At 36.0% G+C, this 15,614-nt stretch overlaps 1 protein-coding gene across 1 annotated transcript; it reads left to right on the forward strand.

Moving 5' to 3' along the window:
• Positions 1-228: 228 nt before the first annotated feature.
• On the forward strand, positions 229-7,666 carry LOC121431634 (dnaJ homolog subfamily C member 12-like). Its single transcript, XM_041629232.1, has 4 exons — positions 229-641; positions 1,722-1,940; positions 4,024-4,156; positions 7,105-7,666. Exons 1-4 carry the CDS (start codon positions 561-563, stop codon positions 7,179-7,181), a joined length of 510 nt encoding a protein of 169 aa, XP_041485166.1. The 5' UTR covers positions 229-560; the 3' UTR covers positions 7,182-7,666.
• Positions 7,667-15,614: the final 7,948 nt, after the last annotated feature.

Consider the following 15,614-nt stretch of genomic DNA (forward strand, 5'->3'; position numbering starts at 1 on the left):
ATAAAATACCAATAAATGGAATTCCGAATAGGTTGATTTTAATCAGTGACTCCAATTTATTTATTGCATAGCAGTTTATTTTGTCTGTATTTCCAATATAAAAATATTTAGCATTCTTTAATTTAGCTCTCTTTTTTGGCTATTGAATCGCGTCACATCGAGTCCCTCACGCACGTCGCATGGACCTTGAAATTATAACCTGGAACAGCACAAATAACGTGCAACAAGTGGGTCGAGGATTTGGAGGTTATATAGTTTATGATGTACTCTTTCACGTCTATGCGAGTATTTTCAAGTAACGTGCACCTGTAAATGTCCAGTTCGTACTTTTGCAGGAATTTTCAGGTACTTTGATTACCGCAGCCCTGTTATATTTCGTCGCATTTCAATTCAACTCAAGCTTCCCGTGCAGCAGGCGATGCCAGCGGCAGGTTTGTTGTCTACGTCCCCTGGAGTTCCGGCTGGGTGAACTTATATCAACCCCACTCTCTTCTCCCACTGGCTGCTGCTGTTCGTCTGAAAGTGAATTGAATTGAAGTTACTTACGTGAAGACAAGCGAATGATGGATGCGATACTGAATCATGAGAAGAAGGCAGAAGATGATTATTACGTGCTGCTTGGATGTGATGAATTGTCAACAGTGAGTTGTTCCCTCTCTTTTCAGGCAAATTAACTCCCATAATTATAATATTTACTAATCTGGGCCGGGCTGGATGGGTGTGTCAAAGGCAGCTGTACGTAAGTTACTTTAGTTTTAAAGAACAACTGGTGATCCTTTCTTATTATGGTTTGGCAATGGTTTAGCGTATAAGAAAGGATCAGTCGTTCTTAAAGTTGCTCTTGATTTGAATAAAAAGAGAAAAATTCAACAAGCATAACACTGAAAATTTCATCAAAATCGCATGTAAGATAAGAAAGTTATGGCATTTTAAAGTTTCGCTTATTTTCAACAAAATAGTTATATGACCGAGCCAGTTACATCAAAATGAGAGAGTTGATGACATCACTCACTATTTCTTTTGTATTTTATTATATGAAATATGAAATATTTTTATTTACTCGTCATTGTCATTGAAATGTGTTTAGGAGTCGGACCCTGGTTTTCAGAAACGGAGACGGCCATCCAGTTGGCATGATGAAAGTGAAATAGATTCATATCGACCACCATGATATCTTATTTTCTTCCCAGTATGATTGAGATTGAATAGAAGTTTACTTTTATTTCCATGATATCTCTCACAAAGCTGTTTGTGATATAGATCTGTATGTGAATATGGGAAGCAAAAATTAGATTAAAATTTCATTGCAAAATTAGCTGGAATTTAAACGCAGATAGATGTTGAATTTAATACTAACATTCTTTCCAACTCTGCTAGCTCTAAACCTGCTTTAATGCAAATTGTAATTTTAAACAAATAATTCAAATAGAGAACTTTTAATATACTATTAGATGGTAGGGAGAAACTTTGAACTCATATCAGATTCCAATTAAATCAGTAGTCTGTATGTAAATCATGCTCACTTTTTTGAGAAAATGGAATTTATAAAATGACATATGTGGGCGCTAGCAGCATGTGACTAACATCACAAAGTGAACATTTGAAAGTCTATCCTTTTAGCCAAAGGTTTGTTAATATGTGTCTGGGGGTTTTGGGGCAAACCATTGTGTGAACACCCCCATAAAAAAACAGGCCCCTGGTTTTCTCTGTCCTTTCACCAGACGGAGCAGATTAACGCCGAGTTCAAGGTCCGAGTTCTAGAAGTGCACCCAGACAAACGTCCTGATGATCCCCATGCCGTTGCAAAGTTTCAAAAGCTCCAGCAGGCACGGGACACTCTGACGGACGAGAAACTACGGCATGAATACGACCTCTGGAGGCGGAGCGGTCTGTCTATTCCCTACAAAGCATGGTGTGCTACAAGAGGATCAGTTCACATGGTTTGTATTTATAAAGCAGCATTCTACCCTAGAACCAAATTTATTTGAATAAAGTAGCACTCAACAACCAAACAGTAGATGTTTATTTGAAATTATTCTTTTTGTAATGTGATAAAGCGATGCAATTTCAAGAAGTGTTTTATTTTAAATTACTATATACAATTGGGGTCTTGAACACAATTACTGTTCTGGAAAATTCTGTATTTCTATATTTCTTTAAATTTCATAAAAATTAAACTTTTTACTGTTTTTTTGTTTCACTTTCTTGTGATGTAAATCAAGTTAATTTCAGAGTGAAATGCCCTTTTGATCTTAGCAGAGCTATGTACTTTGGTACTGCATAGATAATATAACCAGGGGAGGACATATTTCAAACAATGCCTTGTATAAATTAGGAACATTAAAATGAGAAACATTAGCAAGAGAGGATGCTAAATCCAGTGAAAGGAGTAAATCAAAAAATGTACAAAAATTTGTCATTGAAAAGCAGTGGCGTAGCTAAGGGGGGGAGCCTGGGGGGCACGTACCCCCCTCCTGAGATTTGGTGTGCCCCCCAGGTGCCCCCCCATAAAAAATTGGCAGAGCAAAAAAAAGAAAAGAAAAAAGGGAGAAAGAAGAAAAAGGAAAAGAAGAAGAAAGACAGAAAAAAAAAGAAGAGGAGGAAGACGAGTGAATGAAATAATGTGAGGGGAAGACTTGCAATTAAAAAAATATATTTTCATGTTACTATATTAAATTTTTGCTGGCGCTTCGCGCCATAATTGCCTGTTCGATGGGATTCATATCTTGCTCAATAGGCTGATGTGAAGCAAGTTTTGAAGTCAATATGCAAAACATATTTTAGCTCGGACATCGAGCTTTCATTATTTTTTTTTCATGTACAAATTTAAGTGCTCTGTAAAATGTCCGTTTTATGGTCTACATATCAGCATTTTAAGCTCACGCTGCTTGGTCACATTGTTTGATTTGCCAAGTTTATATTGTCTACGTGTATTCCATAATGTTCCATTAAACAAATGTATTCAGAATGCCCAGATTTTAGGTCTAAATATAAAACATGCGCGATAGCCTGCATGTTCTTTATATTATCCACTTTTACATCAGAATATCAATAATTGTCTGCTCATGCTTCACGATAGCATTATTAATGATACCCAATTGACTATATCCTATTTATGACTTACAAAATATGAATAGAGTGTCCCGCTTTTAGGTCTAAAATCTTAATTTTCTTCCTCTTGCGCTTCGCGCTCGCATCAATTGTTTAGTTACATACCTATCCCATTAATTAATACAAAAAGTGCTTAGAATGACCTTTTTTTTTTAGGTCAGAATGTCAAAAAATTTGCTTGCGCTTCGCGCTCGCATTATTGAAATATATACCGTCTTCGTGGGTAACTGTAAGCAGTCCTTAACAGGTCCCTTTTCGATAATGCTAGAACAGTTGATAAAAATTTCTGTTCGCGCTTGGGGGTACATACGAATCTTGTTCAGGATCACACATAACATTGCCCAGAAAAGTAAATTTTCAGGAAAAAATACATTAAAGTAAAAAAAAATTGCTCGCGCTTCGCGCTCGCACTTTTTATAAGGCTTATGAGATTATTTTATGTTTATGTTGTTTTATAAGAATAAAACTAAGAAGTGACTGATATAGGTGAAGATAATTTCTGGCCCGGTCCCCTATTGGCGAAAGTCGGATCCGCCCTTGTGGACACATAGACACACACCGGAAAATGGCCGGTGCCCCCCCCTGAAAAAGCAAGGACCCCCCAGTGCCCCCCCGGGAAAAAATCCTAGCTACGCCCCTGTTGAAAAGTGAAATGATAATGGTCTCTGAACTTCGTATGCAAGATTTATTTCCATATTGACTCTTTACAAAACATTTTGAACTGCTCAGCTCTTCACAAGTTCAAAATTACTCCAGTGCTGATCTTTATTTTGCAATGAAATTGATGTGTTATATTGGCATATAAGGCAGAGTTATCAAGTGCAGTAGAGTATATGCTGTAACTTTTTTGTTATTCATATTGTTTCATGACTATTTACTATTTTTGCTTAAACTTTTATTGCTTCTCATTAGACAATGCATTGGGCAATGAAGAAGAAGAAAGAGCCGATGCTAGAGGATGGTTCTCAACTTCAAGAGACATCGTCGACCTCATCACAAAGTTGCCCTGGGAACAGCGTTGACTCTTCTGATGGATCAGTCCCTTGTAAGTAATGTGAAAAGCCTTTAAAGGACAAGTCCACCCCAACAAAAAGTTGATTTAAATAAAAGAGAAAAATCCAACAAGCACAGCACTGAAACTTTCTTTAAAATCGGATGTAAAATAAGAAAGTTATGACATTTTTAAGTTTCGTTTAATTTCACAAAATAGTTATATGCCCATCCGGGTCGGTGTGCAAATATGGGAAGTAGTGACATCACACACTCACTATTTTTTTTGTATTTTATTATATGGAATATGAAATATTCTATTTTTATCCTCATCGTCCTGTGAAAAAAAGTTTTAAGAAATGGTGAGTTAGGTACATCATCGATTCTTTCATTTGCATGTGACTATATTGTGCATATAACTATTTTGTGAAAAATAAACAAAAACTTTTAAAGGTCAATTTTCTTATTTTACATCAGACTTTGATGAAATTTTCACATTATGCTTGTCTGCTTTTTCTTTATTGATTCAAATCAACATTTTTTTGAGGTGGACTTAAACTTTAAAGGTAAAGGGAAAATCCTGGCTGAAAATAATTATATCTGAATAAATAGAGTAATATTCAATGAGCAACATGCTGGAAATTTCATCAAAATTTGATGACAAATATAGTTATTGAATTTAAAATTTCATGTAATCATAAATATGCAATAGGTTGGCTGATTTCATGTACCCACTTTTCCTTTTCAAATATTATTGCAAGAAATCATACTTATATCATATTTTCATACATGTGTTATCTTTTAACAAAGTAAATTGCAGCAATGATTATCTTGCGCTTTAATTCGGTTGTCCAGTTTTTGTCTCACCTGCGAAGCAGAGTGAGACTATAGGCGCCGCTTTTCCGACGGCGGCGATGGCGGCGTCAACATCAAATCTTAACCTGAGGTTAAGTTTTTGAAATGACGTCATAACTTAGAAAGTATATGGACCTAGTTAATAAAACTTGGCCATAAGGTTAATCAAGTATTACTGAACATCCTATTAGAGTTTCATGTCACATGACCAAGGTCAAAGGTCATTTAGGGTCAATGAACTTAGACCATGTTGGAGGAATCAACATCGAAATCTGAGGTTAAGTTTTTGAAATGTCATCATAACTTAGAAAATATATGGACCTAGTTCATGAAACTTGGACATAAGGTTAATCAAGTATCACTGAACATCCTGCATGAGTTTCACGTCACATGACAAAGGTCATTTAGGGTCAATGAACTTTGGCCGAATTGGGGATATCTGTTGAATTCCCATCATAACTTTGAAAGTTTATGGATCTGATTCATGAAACTTGGACATAATAGTAATCAAGCATCACTGAACATTTTGTGCAAGTTTCAGGTCTCATGATTAAGGTCAAAGGTCATTTAGGGTCAATGAACTTTGGCCGAATCAGGGGTATCTGTTGAATTACCATCATAACTTTGAAAGTTTATTGGTCTAGTTCATTAAACTTGGACATTAGAGTAATCAAGTATCACTGAACATCCTGTGCGCGTTTCAGGTCACATGACCAAGGTCAAAGGTCAATGAACTTTGGCCGAATTGGGTGTATCTGTTGAATTACCATCATAACTTTGAAAGTTTATGGATCTGATTCATGAAACTTGTACATAAGAGTAATCAAGGATCACTGAACATCCTGTGCGAGTTTCAGGTCACATGATCAAGGTCAAAGGTCATGTAAGGTCAATGAACTTTCGCCATGTTGGGGTTTTTTGTTGAATAACCATCATATCTCTGTAAGTTTATTGGTCTAGTTCATAAAAAGTGGACATAAGAGTAACCATGTATCACTGAACATCTTGTGCGAGTTAGAGTAGTATTCAAAGTCAGCACTGCTGCTATATTGAACCGCGTGATGCAGGTGAGACGGCCAGAGGCATTCCACTTGTTTTCATTCATGGTGGACAAAATTTGAATAAATATAATTTTATGCAATAATATATCACATCACCACTCATCAGTGTGCTCATTGAATTGTTTCACCGAAATAATACAAAACTCTAATGGTCATAATTTTGATATTCCTTGTTTGATTTTTAGGATATTTTCAGTGTTTTATCCTTCTGATTTTACTGTAATCTGTTCAAATCATATTGTTTTCAGCCTGGAGTACCCCTTTATTTTTTTGTATATTACGGCTGCTTAATAAATATATTGTGTATTTAATTATTCAAATATCGCCAGAGCCCGTACAAACTATCACGATACAACAATGTACCTTCCCCATTGAATTATGTCAATGAATATTCACATACCAATTATTTGCAAATTACATCATGGAGTAGTGGTTTCAGCTGTCATCCTTTAATCAGAGGCTCGTGGGTATGAATCCCACTCCTGGGGGGCGTTTCATGAAAGGACTTGTCAGATGTTTTATCCGACAAGTCCCATTTTATCCGACAGTTACCATAGGAACAGTGCCTATCATCCAATCAAAATCATGGAAAGATGTCAGATCTGACCACTTGTCGGATGAAAATATTGATGAAACGCTCCCCAGGTGTTAATATCCTTCTGCTAGAAATTCTTACACAATGTGCTGCACCCATTCCCAACCTTAATGAAGTAAATGGGTTCCTGGCGAATCTAGATGTATTCCTTGAATAATAGATAGCGCTTACGATGGCAGCTCGGCTGTTTCAAGAATAATGACAGTATGTATAACAGTAAGTGCAGCAGAAGAGTGTATAGGCCTATGGATATTGTGCCATATGAATGAACAATGTTATTGTTATCATTATCAAGGAGCTACGCTTCATATAAAGCATCAGGTAAGTTCACTTGACCATTCATAGATTTAAGGGGCCTATTGTGGTGGTCCCGTCCTTATGCAAATAATGTTGTCACAAATGTCATACTCCATGATTACAGTATTTCATGCGATAACTTGGTTTGAAATAAACCTTTGACTTTGCTTTTTATATTATTTTCTGATACTGTAGATTCTGGTGTGCCGTCAAGCTGGTCGAGAGAGAAAGGGGACGATGTCCTTAGAAAATTCAGAAGCTACCAAGTCTAATTATTCAAACCCCTTTCCTGCTCTTACTTGCCACTTTCCATCATCATCAGTACCATCAAGTTTCTAATAATTTATTTCATTATTTTTTTCTGGGAACCTATGTTTACACGCTATGGTATGCTTTTTAAGAATTTGTTCATATTTCACGTCATTCTTTTTACTTTATAAAACAGTGAATGTAACTATTGTCATTATGTTCTTATTTGATCAAGAGTATGTATTTTTGTGGAATGTAAAACAATGAATCAAATCAAATCAAGTCAGTCATCTTCAATTGAGTTTAATAATGCACTGCTGGGAGTGTGTTGGGTCTAATAAGTGCATGTAATATATTTAGTAATTGTCTGAAGCTATAACAAGGACATTTTTTTTTGGGGGGGGTAAGCTTTAGAAGTACACATTCCAGTAGGATTTTTGTTTCATTCGTATAGATGAATTCTATTTCTTCAATGTTTGTTTTTAAATGCTGAACACTCATATCAAATTCAATTCCATGTCCATGTAATTTCTGTCAACTTTGCGATCCGTCCTTCCTTGCAAAGAGCACATCGTCAAATTTTCGTCAAGTATGTATGAGAGTGTTTGTTATAATTTGTAAGGCTTGCATAGTTATGACATACTGTGTTGGTGATTGGTATTCAAATATTTATGTCGAACTAGTAAAATGTATATGTACAAGAATACATTTACATATATATTTCATTGTAAACAGGTATATATATATATATATATATATATATATATATATATATATATTATTATTAATTTGGAGTTTATTGTGTATTGGTGATTGAAGAATGTACATGTGTAAGAATATATATTTTACTGATTGTAAACAGTCGTTATATATATTAAATGGGAATGTATTCCAATATATATTTCATTGTATAAAAGCATTGCTTCCATGATTCATGTCATATGTATTAAACAATCATGAAAAATCAACATTTATTTTTCTTGGGGAGTAAATATTATTTCTTATGGGAGGTTTTGCTTCATAAGTGTGTGTGGGTTAAGTTTGTAATGACCTACATCTACTTGTGGTGACATCTTTTTTTTTTTACATTTTACAAACCACAACTGGAAACATCCCCGATCCAGATAGCCATACTAATCAATTCCTTGTCTCAATTCAACTGATTCATGTAAACGTATCATGTTCATCCTAGTTACTAGAATTATAATTTTTTGGTTAGTGATGTCTTATGCAAGCAGCTTCCCCATATATATCTATGAAATGTCATTTCCCCCCCCCCTAAAAAATGAAAATGTATTTTATTGTACCTTCAGTAAATCAAAGTTATTCATGTCTGCTTCTGAAAGAAAAACACCTTTAGTCATGATCCATCAAAAAAAAGAGAAAATTATGCATAAAACATGGGGCAGCTGCTCTTATACGACTTCCTGAACCTTCGATGGATTTTCCTCAACCCTTCTCAATGATATTTTCTTGAATTTTTTACATTTTACATTTTACAACAAGCTTTTCTTCAGGGTTAACTAACCCTTTAAATTCAAGTTGTGTATGTAGGGGGAGGAAACGTCCCTGGTTATACCTTGGTCACATTTGCTCTACGGCCTCCGTAAGGCGAGTCGAAAATAGCCGTTTTATTCATTTTTATACAAACCACGTACATGTAGCTCGTACATAACATGTTAAAACGGCTGTTTTCGACTCGCCGTAAAGCAAATGTGACTGAGGTATAAGCAACCTTTGCTTACGTTCGTGGATTAAATTATAAATTTTGAGTGTATAACATTGCATTGTGGAAGCATCGTGGTGTAGTGGTTCTCACTCTCACCTTGTAATAAGAGAGTCGTGTGTTCGAATCCCACCATGGCCTAGCGTCCTTTGGCAAGGGGTCAGTCCATAATTTGCCACCCTCCACCCAGGGGTTAAATGGGTACCAGGTAGGATGCGAAAGCCTATGTAGTATACCTAGCAATTGAGTCTTGTAACTCTTGTTGGAATGCTCCCAGGGAATGGAGAAAGTGCATGCATTGTATTTGGGCATATCAGGATCTGGTGAATGGGGTGATGATATAGATCTTTAAAGCACTTAGAGTCAACTTTCTGTCTGCATGCTGACAACCTCTGGGGGTGGTTCATGAAAACTGACAATATCCCGAAGGGGAAGAGGAAGAGGGGGTACTCGAATTATAACATGATGCCTCTGTGCTGCACCAAAAACGAAAGTATGGGGCTCTGGAACTAAACCTTGGTCTACAATTGGGGTCTCCGGAACTGCTCTAGGATCAACGATTGCCAAAAATGCAATGCTCTCGAACGGCGCAAATTCCATATTATGGAGCTTCGCATGAATATGCATGGAATTGGTCATGTTATTTCTGCGCAATGAACCAATCAGCGGCCTCCGAATCGCTGTGCAGAGCTTTTGCTGTCCATTGAATGCAGTCAATTGTAATTTGCCACTGTGCTGCGCTGAGTTTAAGTGGGCACTGGAACAAGAAACCATAGGAATAGGAATTTCTGTGGCTTTCGAAATTGGTGAAGCTCTTGAATGGAAATTTATGCTGAAAATGGGGGGTCTCAACCGTGGCACATACGTATCATACATTTATACTAAAGTACCCCTCCCCCCCCCCGACAATAAATTTTAAAAAATATGACTAAAATGTAAAAGAATGATACTCGTTAAAACAATATACATGTATTCTGACATTTATTCTCCTTTATGCATACAGAATGGCTATGATTCTCAAATGTGATAGTGGATCGATATATTTCCCGCAATCACTTGGAAAAAAATCAACTTGCATGACCAAGAAGTTTCACATGTATATAATCAAATTTTGATTCTACAGTGCGTATCAAAAAAAAAGTTTACACTTTGAAAAAAAGCCTTGGGAATTAAAAAGTACAACATGTGGGTAACTTGGACATAATAATCAAGTATCTCTGAACATCCTGTGCAAGTTTCAGGTCACATGATTAAGGTCAAACGTCATTTAGGGTCAATAAACTTTGGCCAAATTTAGGGGTATTTGTTGAATTACCATCATAACTTTGAAAGTATATTGGTTTAGTTAAAACAACTTGGACATAAGAGTAATCAAGTATTAATGAACATCCTGTGCACATTTCAGGTCACATGACCAAGGTCAAAGGTCAATTAACTTTGGCCATAATGGGGGTATCTGTTGTATTACCATCATAACTTTGAAAGATTATGGATCTGACTCATGAAACTTGGACATAAGAGTAATCAGGTATCACTGAACATCATGTGCGAGTTTCAGGTTACATGATCAAGGTTGGAGGTCATGTAAGGTCAATGAACTTTGGCCATATTGGGGGTATTTGTTGAATTACCATCATACTTGTATCTCTGTAAGTGTATTGGTCTAGTTCATGAAACGTGGACATAAGAGTAACCAAGTATCACTGAGCATCTTGTGCGAGTTATAGTAGTTTTCAAAGTCAGCACTGCTGCTGTATTGAATTGCGTAATGCAGGTGAGACGGCCAGAGGCATTCCACTTGTTATCATTTAAAGTGGGTTTACATTTCATTTTCTATTTAATACTTGTTTCTCCACACTTTTTCCAAGCTTGACAATGATTAACACAATGAAAATCAAGCCTAAGCTTATTTCATGTAAGTCACAGCTCAGATGTAAAGCTGTGGCCTCGGTGTGTGGGGTGCAATTTACTCTTTGAAGTGTTTTGGGCAAGAAAACAAGTTAAACAAAGATCAAATATATCTTCAAATCAATTTTAATAGCTAAATTCCATGTGTTCTTCATGATTAAGGTCTACCCCGGGGGGGCCACTTACATTGGCGAGTGGATACCATGCGCGACCAAAAAAACACGTAAAAAGGATGTCTTTTTCACGATAGGGCACGTTACGTACGTAACGTGATAAGGGTGTCAAAAACACAAAAATAATGAAAAAAGGGTATCTATTTCGCTAGGAAAATTACGTGTTTAGGGTCGAATATGTGGGGATTATAAAACAAAATTAAAATGTTTTATAAAGGATGTCCTTTTTGCCCCAAAACTTCGTGTTTAGAGTCCGATTTGAGCGAGGTGTAGAAGTTGGGGTCGTACTAAACCAAATAAGGTAAAGCCGACGACCGAAGGACCCGTAACAATAGAACATTCCTGTACTTGTTTAGGGGTTCATTTCAGGGAATATTTGCCAAGAGTATCGTTTTGTTTCCAATACTTGTTAAGGGTAGGTTTTCACACGCCAATACTTGTTAAGGGGTGCATTTTCAGAAAATGGAAATTACGTGTTTAGGGTGCTTTTCGAGACCCCATGGTCGCGCATGGTATCCACTCGTGAATGGAAGTGGCCCCCCCGGGAGGTCTACTTATATTCGGATAACTATTTCAAAGTTCTGCGCAAATCATTTTTCACCAACTTTTCAAAAGTAAGTGGTGTCCACTCAAGCGGAAATATTTTTTGACAGTTGTATCATTTACTTAAATGGATCTGTACCAATGTTAAAATGTGGAAATATCTTCAGGATATTACAAATCCTTAATTTTACAGGATTTTTTTCTAAGTGTAATACGCACTGTATAGACATATCCAGTTTTTGAACAATGTCGAAAGAAATTACTAGAATTAATTCTCTGTACATGGTATTTTCCCATAACACATCACCTGGAATAGCTTTCACTTTTACAACACATAAAACATACTGTACGATTCACAATTTAGGGGTAAAAAAAAAAGAAAGTAACATTTCTAGTAATGAAAGTACAAAAAACAGCATGGCTATATTGATAATTAGATGCTTGATGCACAAAGAAATACATAAGAAAATAAATGTGATATTGAAATTTTTTTTAAATAAATTTGATCAGATGCTCATCGAGAGTATGTGAAACGAAAATTAGCATTTTAGGGGCATTATTTTATTAATTAGAGCAAACTTATGATTTTAAACATAATTAGCATAATTAATGAGCAATGAGATTTTTCCCAGAATTCGATTATAAAGTTTTGTAGATAGTGCGATGGATAACGCGCATGCCAATTTTCGGCACGTTCGACAGCCGAGATAATAAGGGGGGCTGAATCCCAAAATTACGCTTGCCATTATATAAATAAAGCCAGTCTGCTTATTAATGTGATGAAAAATATTTGGAAAAATAATGACAACTCACTCCCCCCCCCCCCCCCCCGATTCAAATACTTATTGTTTCTGTTCCCACATGGCACAAAATTAGCCATTAACGTGAACTGCACTATTGTCTACAACGGTAAATTGCCAATTCGTCTGCCAACTCGTCCACTCAACACATGGTCTACTAATAGTCTAATTCCATTACGTCCATGAACAAAGATATGAAAAATATTACGCATCATATGATCGACCCCAGGTGGGTGTTTCATAAAGTTGTTCGTAAAGTTACAAACAACTTTACGCACAACTGGAACATGTTCTTAGGTCATAACTCAATTACACAGGGATAGCACAAGAAAGGATCACCAGTTGTGCGTAAAGTCATTCGTATCTTACGAACAGCTTTATGAAACACCCACCACGTGAAACAAGAATAACACTCATGAACACAAATAAAAAAAGAATAACACTCATAAAGACAATATACATGTATTCTGACATTTATTCTCCTTTATGCATAACAGAATGGCTATGATTCTCAAATGTGATAGTGGGGCGATAGTTTTCTCTACAACATTTTATAAAAAAGATCTGGAAAACCAAGTAACACGACAAAGACATCTGCATTGTATCTTCATCATCTTAGGTTATCCACCAATTTGTAATTTATTTACGAGGAGAAAGATTTATTCTATATATATATACCCACACATCAGATACATAAAACTCACAGAAAATCAGCATTTACTAACAAAGACAGGGTTCCCAGCTAAACTTTAACATAACTTGCAACATTCCCTCCCCCCCCTCTGAAAAAAAAGACTTTCGAAGAAAATCTGGTTTATCAGTACTTAATTACCATCATGCAACTGATTTTGCAAATTTGGCATGCAATAAAAAACCAGTACATTTTCATTTTTTTAGGATTCCATCTCCCACATCCAAGTCCTTAACTTTCTGCCCTTTGGAAAGGTTAAAGACATTAATTTGTCACATTTTCTTTGTTCCAATAGTATAGCTGGGAAACCTGTTTGTCATTTAAATGTTGGGAAATTGATAGTGAATACTACTTTTTATTTCACCCTTCTCAAGAAATGCAGTCGAAAATGATCATGGAGATCACTGTGTATAGAAAAATTATTTGCCTCTTAATAAGACTTACATAAGACACTATAACAGAGACACACGATTTTGAGAATTACCAGCAATTCCTTACAATGTTAATTTCAAAAACTTTCTCAAATTTACAACAAAATCCCCTAACTTCCAAAATGAACATGACGGTAGAGTAAACTGTTTTCCATTTGTTCTCTAACACTATTCAAATAGCAAGCTCTTAAATTTTTTTGACCTAAACAAATCAAATCAGATACTCGTGAAATTATAAGTGAGAACCAAAACTGCACTATATACATGTATTATAGACAAATCCAGTTTGTTTGTGAGGCCAACACTAACCTAATCTGCAAATGGTATTTCCACATAACACATCAACATGGAATAGATTTGATTCTTACAAGATACATAAACATATAATCACAATTTAAGAAAGAGAGAAAAAAAAACATCACCATCGAAACTTTGATTAGAAAATACAACAGTTTGAAAATTATGGTAATGAAAGTAGAAAATAACATGGATATATCATAGAGAGGGGGTGTTTGATATAAGATCGCTACATTCAACATTTCCCAAATCCATTTTCGCTAATCAATGGCATAAACTGCACTCTCACTGATCGATTGGACTATAATCAACCCTAGGAGGCGCTACAGAAGACTTCGCATCTAAACTCCCCAAACCATGCAACTTCATCTTTGTTCAATCACAAGCACACAATCAGGACTGGTATGGACGTTCATTTCACACGTTACCGAGTGCAAAGTTTATGTACCATGCCCCCGTGGGTGCAAATAAATTCTGAAAAGAAAATAATACAACTAAATTTAATGAAAGCTATCATACATCTGGGTAAATGCCTATCTAGATGCCAAATTTGAATTCTGGAATGGCTGAAAAGAAGAAAAACCCCAATGAATTACTACTACGCATTTGAAGTATTGGAGTGTTTATGATACTGGAGTATAATTAACATGACTGACCCATTGGCAAAACCGAAGACAAAGCAGTAGTATATCAACATTAGCCATGTAACCACGTCCCCCATAGAGATTTCAATCATTCTAACTTTCCAAATGATCAATTGTAAAATCTACAGCATCCTTATTTGATTGATTTTAAATAATTTAGACAGGGCTGACATTAAACATGTTGTTCTTTCATTCTGCCAACACAATGCTCCAAAATTATGCTTGATATTACATAAATAAAGCCAGTCCACCTACTATTGGGGTAAATAATATTCGGACATAAATGAATTCTCGCTGTACTGGCAAATGAACCCCTCCCCTGATGAAAGAAATAGTCGTCTTAATTATCTCTGTGGCCCCATGTCACAAAACCAACCATTGGACTTGAACTTGAACTATCCGGTCAATGGTAACTACCATGGTAACATTACGCAACAGCTATGTATACAAAAAACATGGTTCCGAGGAAATTACCACTAATAGTAAAGATATCACAAATTTTCGTTTTTTATGCGAATGGCCCCATTTGTTAGACCTGAAACATTCACACTACACCATTATTGATGAGATTAATAGGTAGATAGTGAAAAGGAGAGGAGAGGGTATGAATACTGAAAATATGTTTCTACATTGCTTTCAGCTGGAAATCGAATAGATAATCTGAAACTTCACATCACCAATGACTGCCAGTGCCTGGTTTCATGACACTTATCATCATTTGGCCAGAAACAAGCAACTGTTATAAGCTCCTAAAATGCTGTGATCTGATTGGCTAAGAGCAAAGGTATGACAGGTTTCTAGGATATTTATACTGTATAAAGCAGGTCTAGTGAAACATGACCACGATAACCAGGTCATTCTAATTAGGCAGAATTCTGAAGGAATTTCATTGAACAATCTATTCTTATGCCATAATCCAGGAGGGCGTTTCATGAAAGGACTTGTCAGACATTTTATCCGACAAGTCCCATTTTATCCGACAGTTACCATAGGAACAGTGCCTCTCGGCCAATCAAAATCATGGAAAGATGTCAGATCTGACAACTTGTCGGATGAAAATATTGATGAAACGCTCCCCTGGTTGACTCCTCCGTGCAACAAGAACATATAGATTTTGAAAATAAAAACCAACATCTATTACAGGCAGACTGTATAAATCATTTTAAAGGGCCTATTGTAATTTCTAGCAGTCTTTAATGTATTCCTTCCCTGCCTGAAATAATTGGATGCCCATTAAGCAAGG

Source organism: Lytechinus variegatus, chromosome 18 (genome assembly GCF_018143015.1).
Source record: "Lytechinus variegatus isolate NC3 chromosome 18, Lvar_3.0, whole genome shotgun sequence".
NCBI lineage: Eukaryota > Metazoa > Echinodermata > Echinoidea > Temnopleuroida > Toxopneustidae > Lytechinus > Lytechinus variegatus.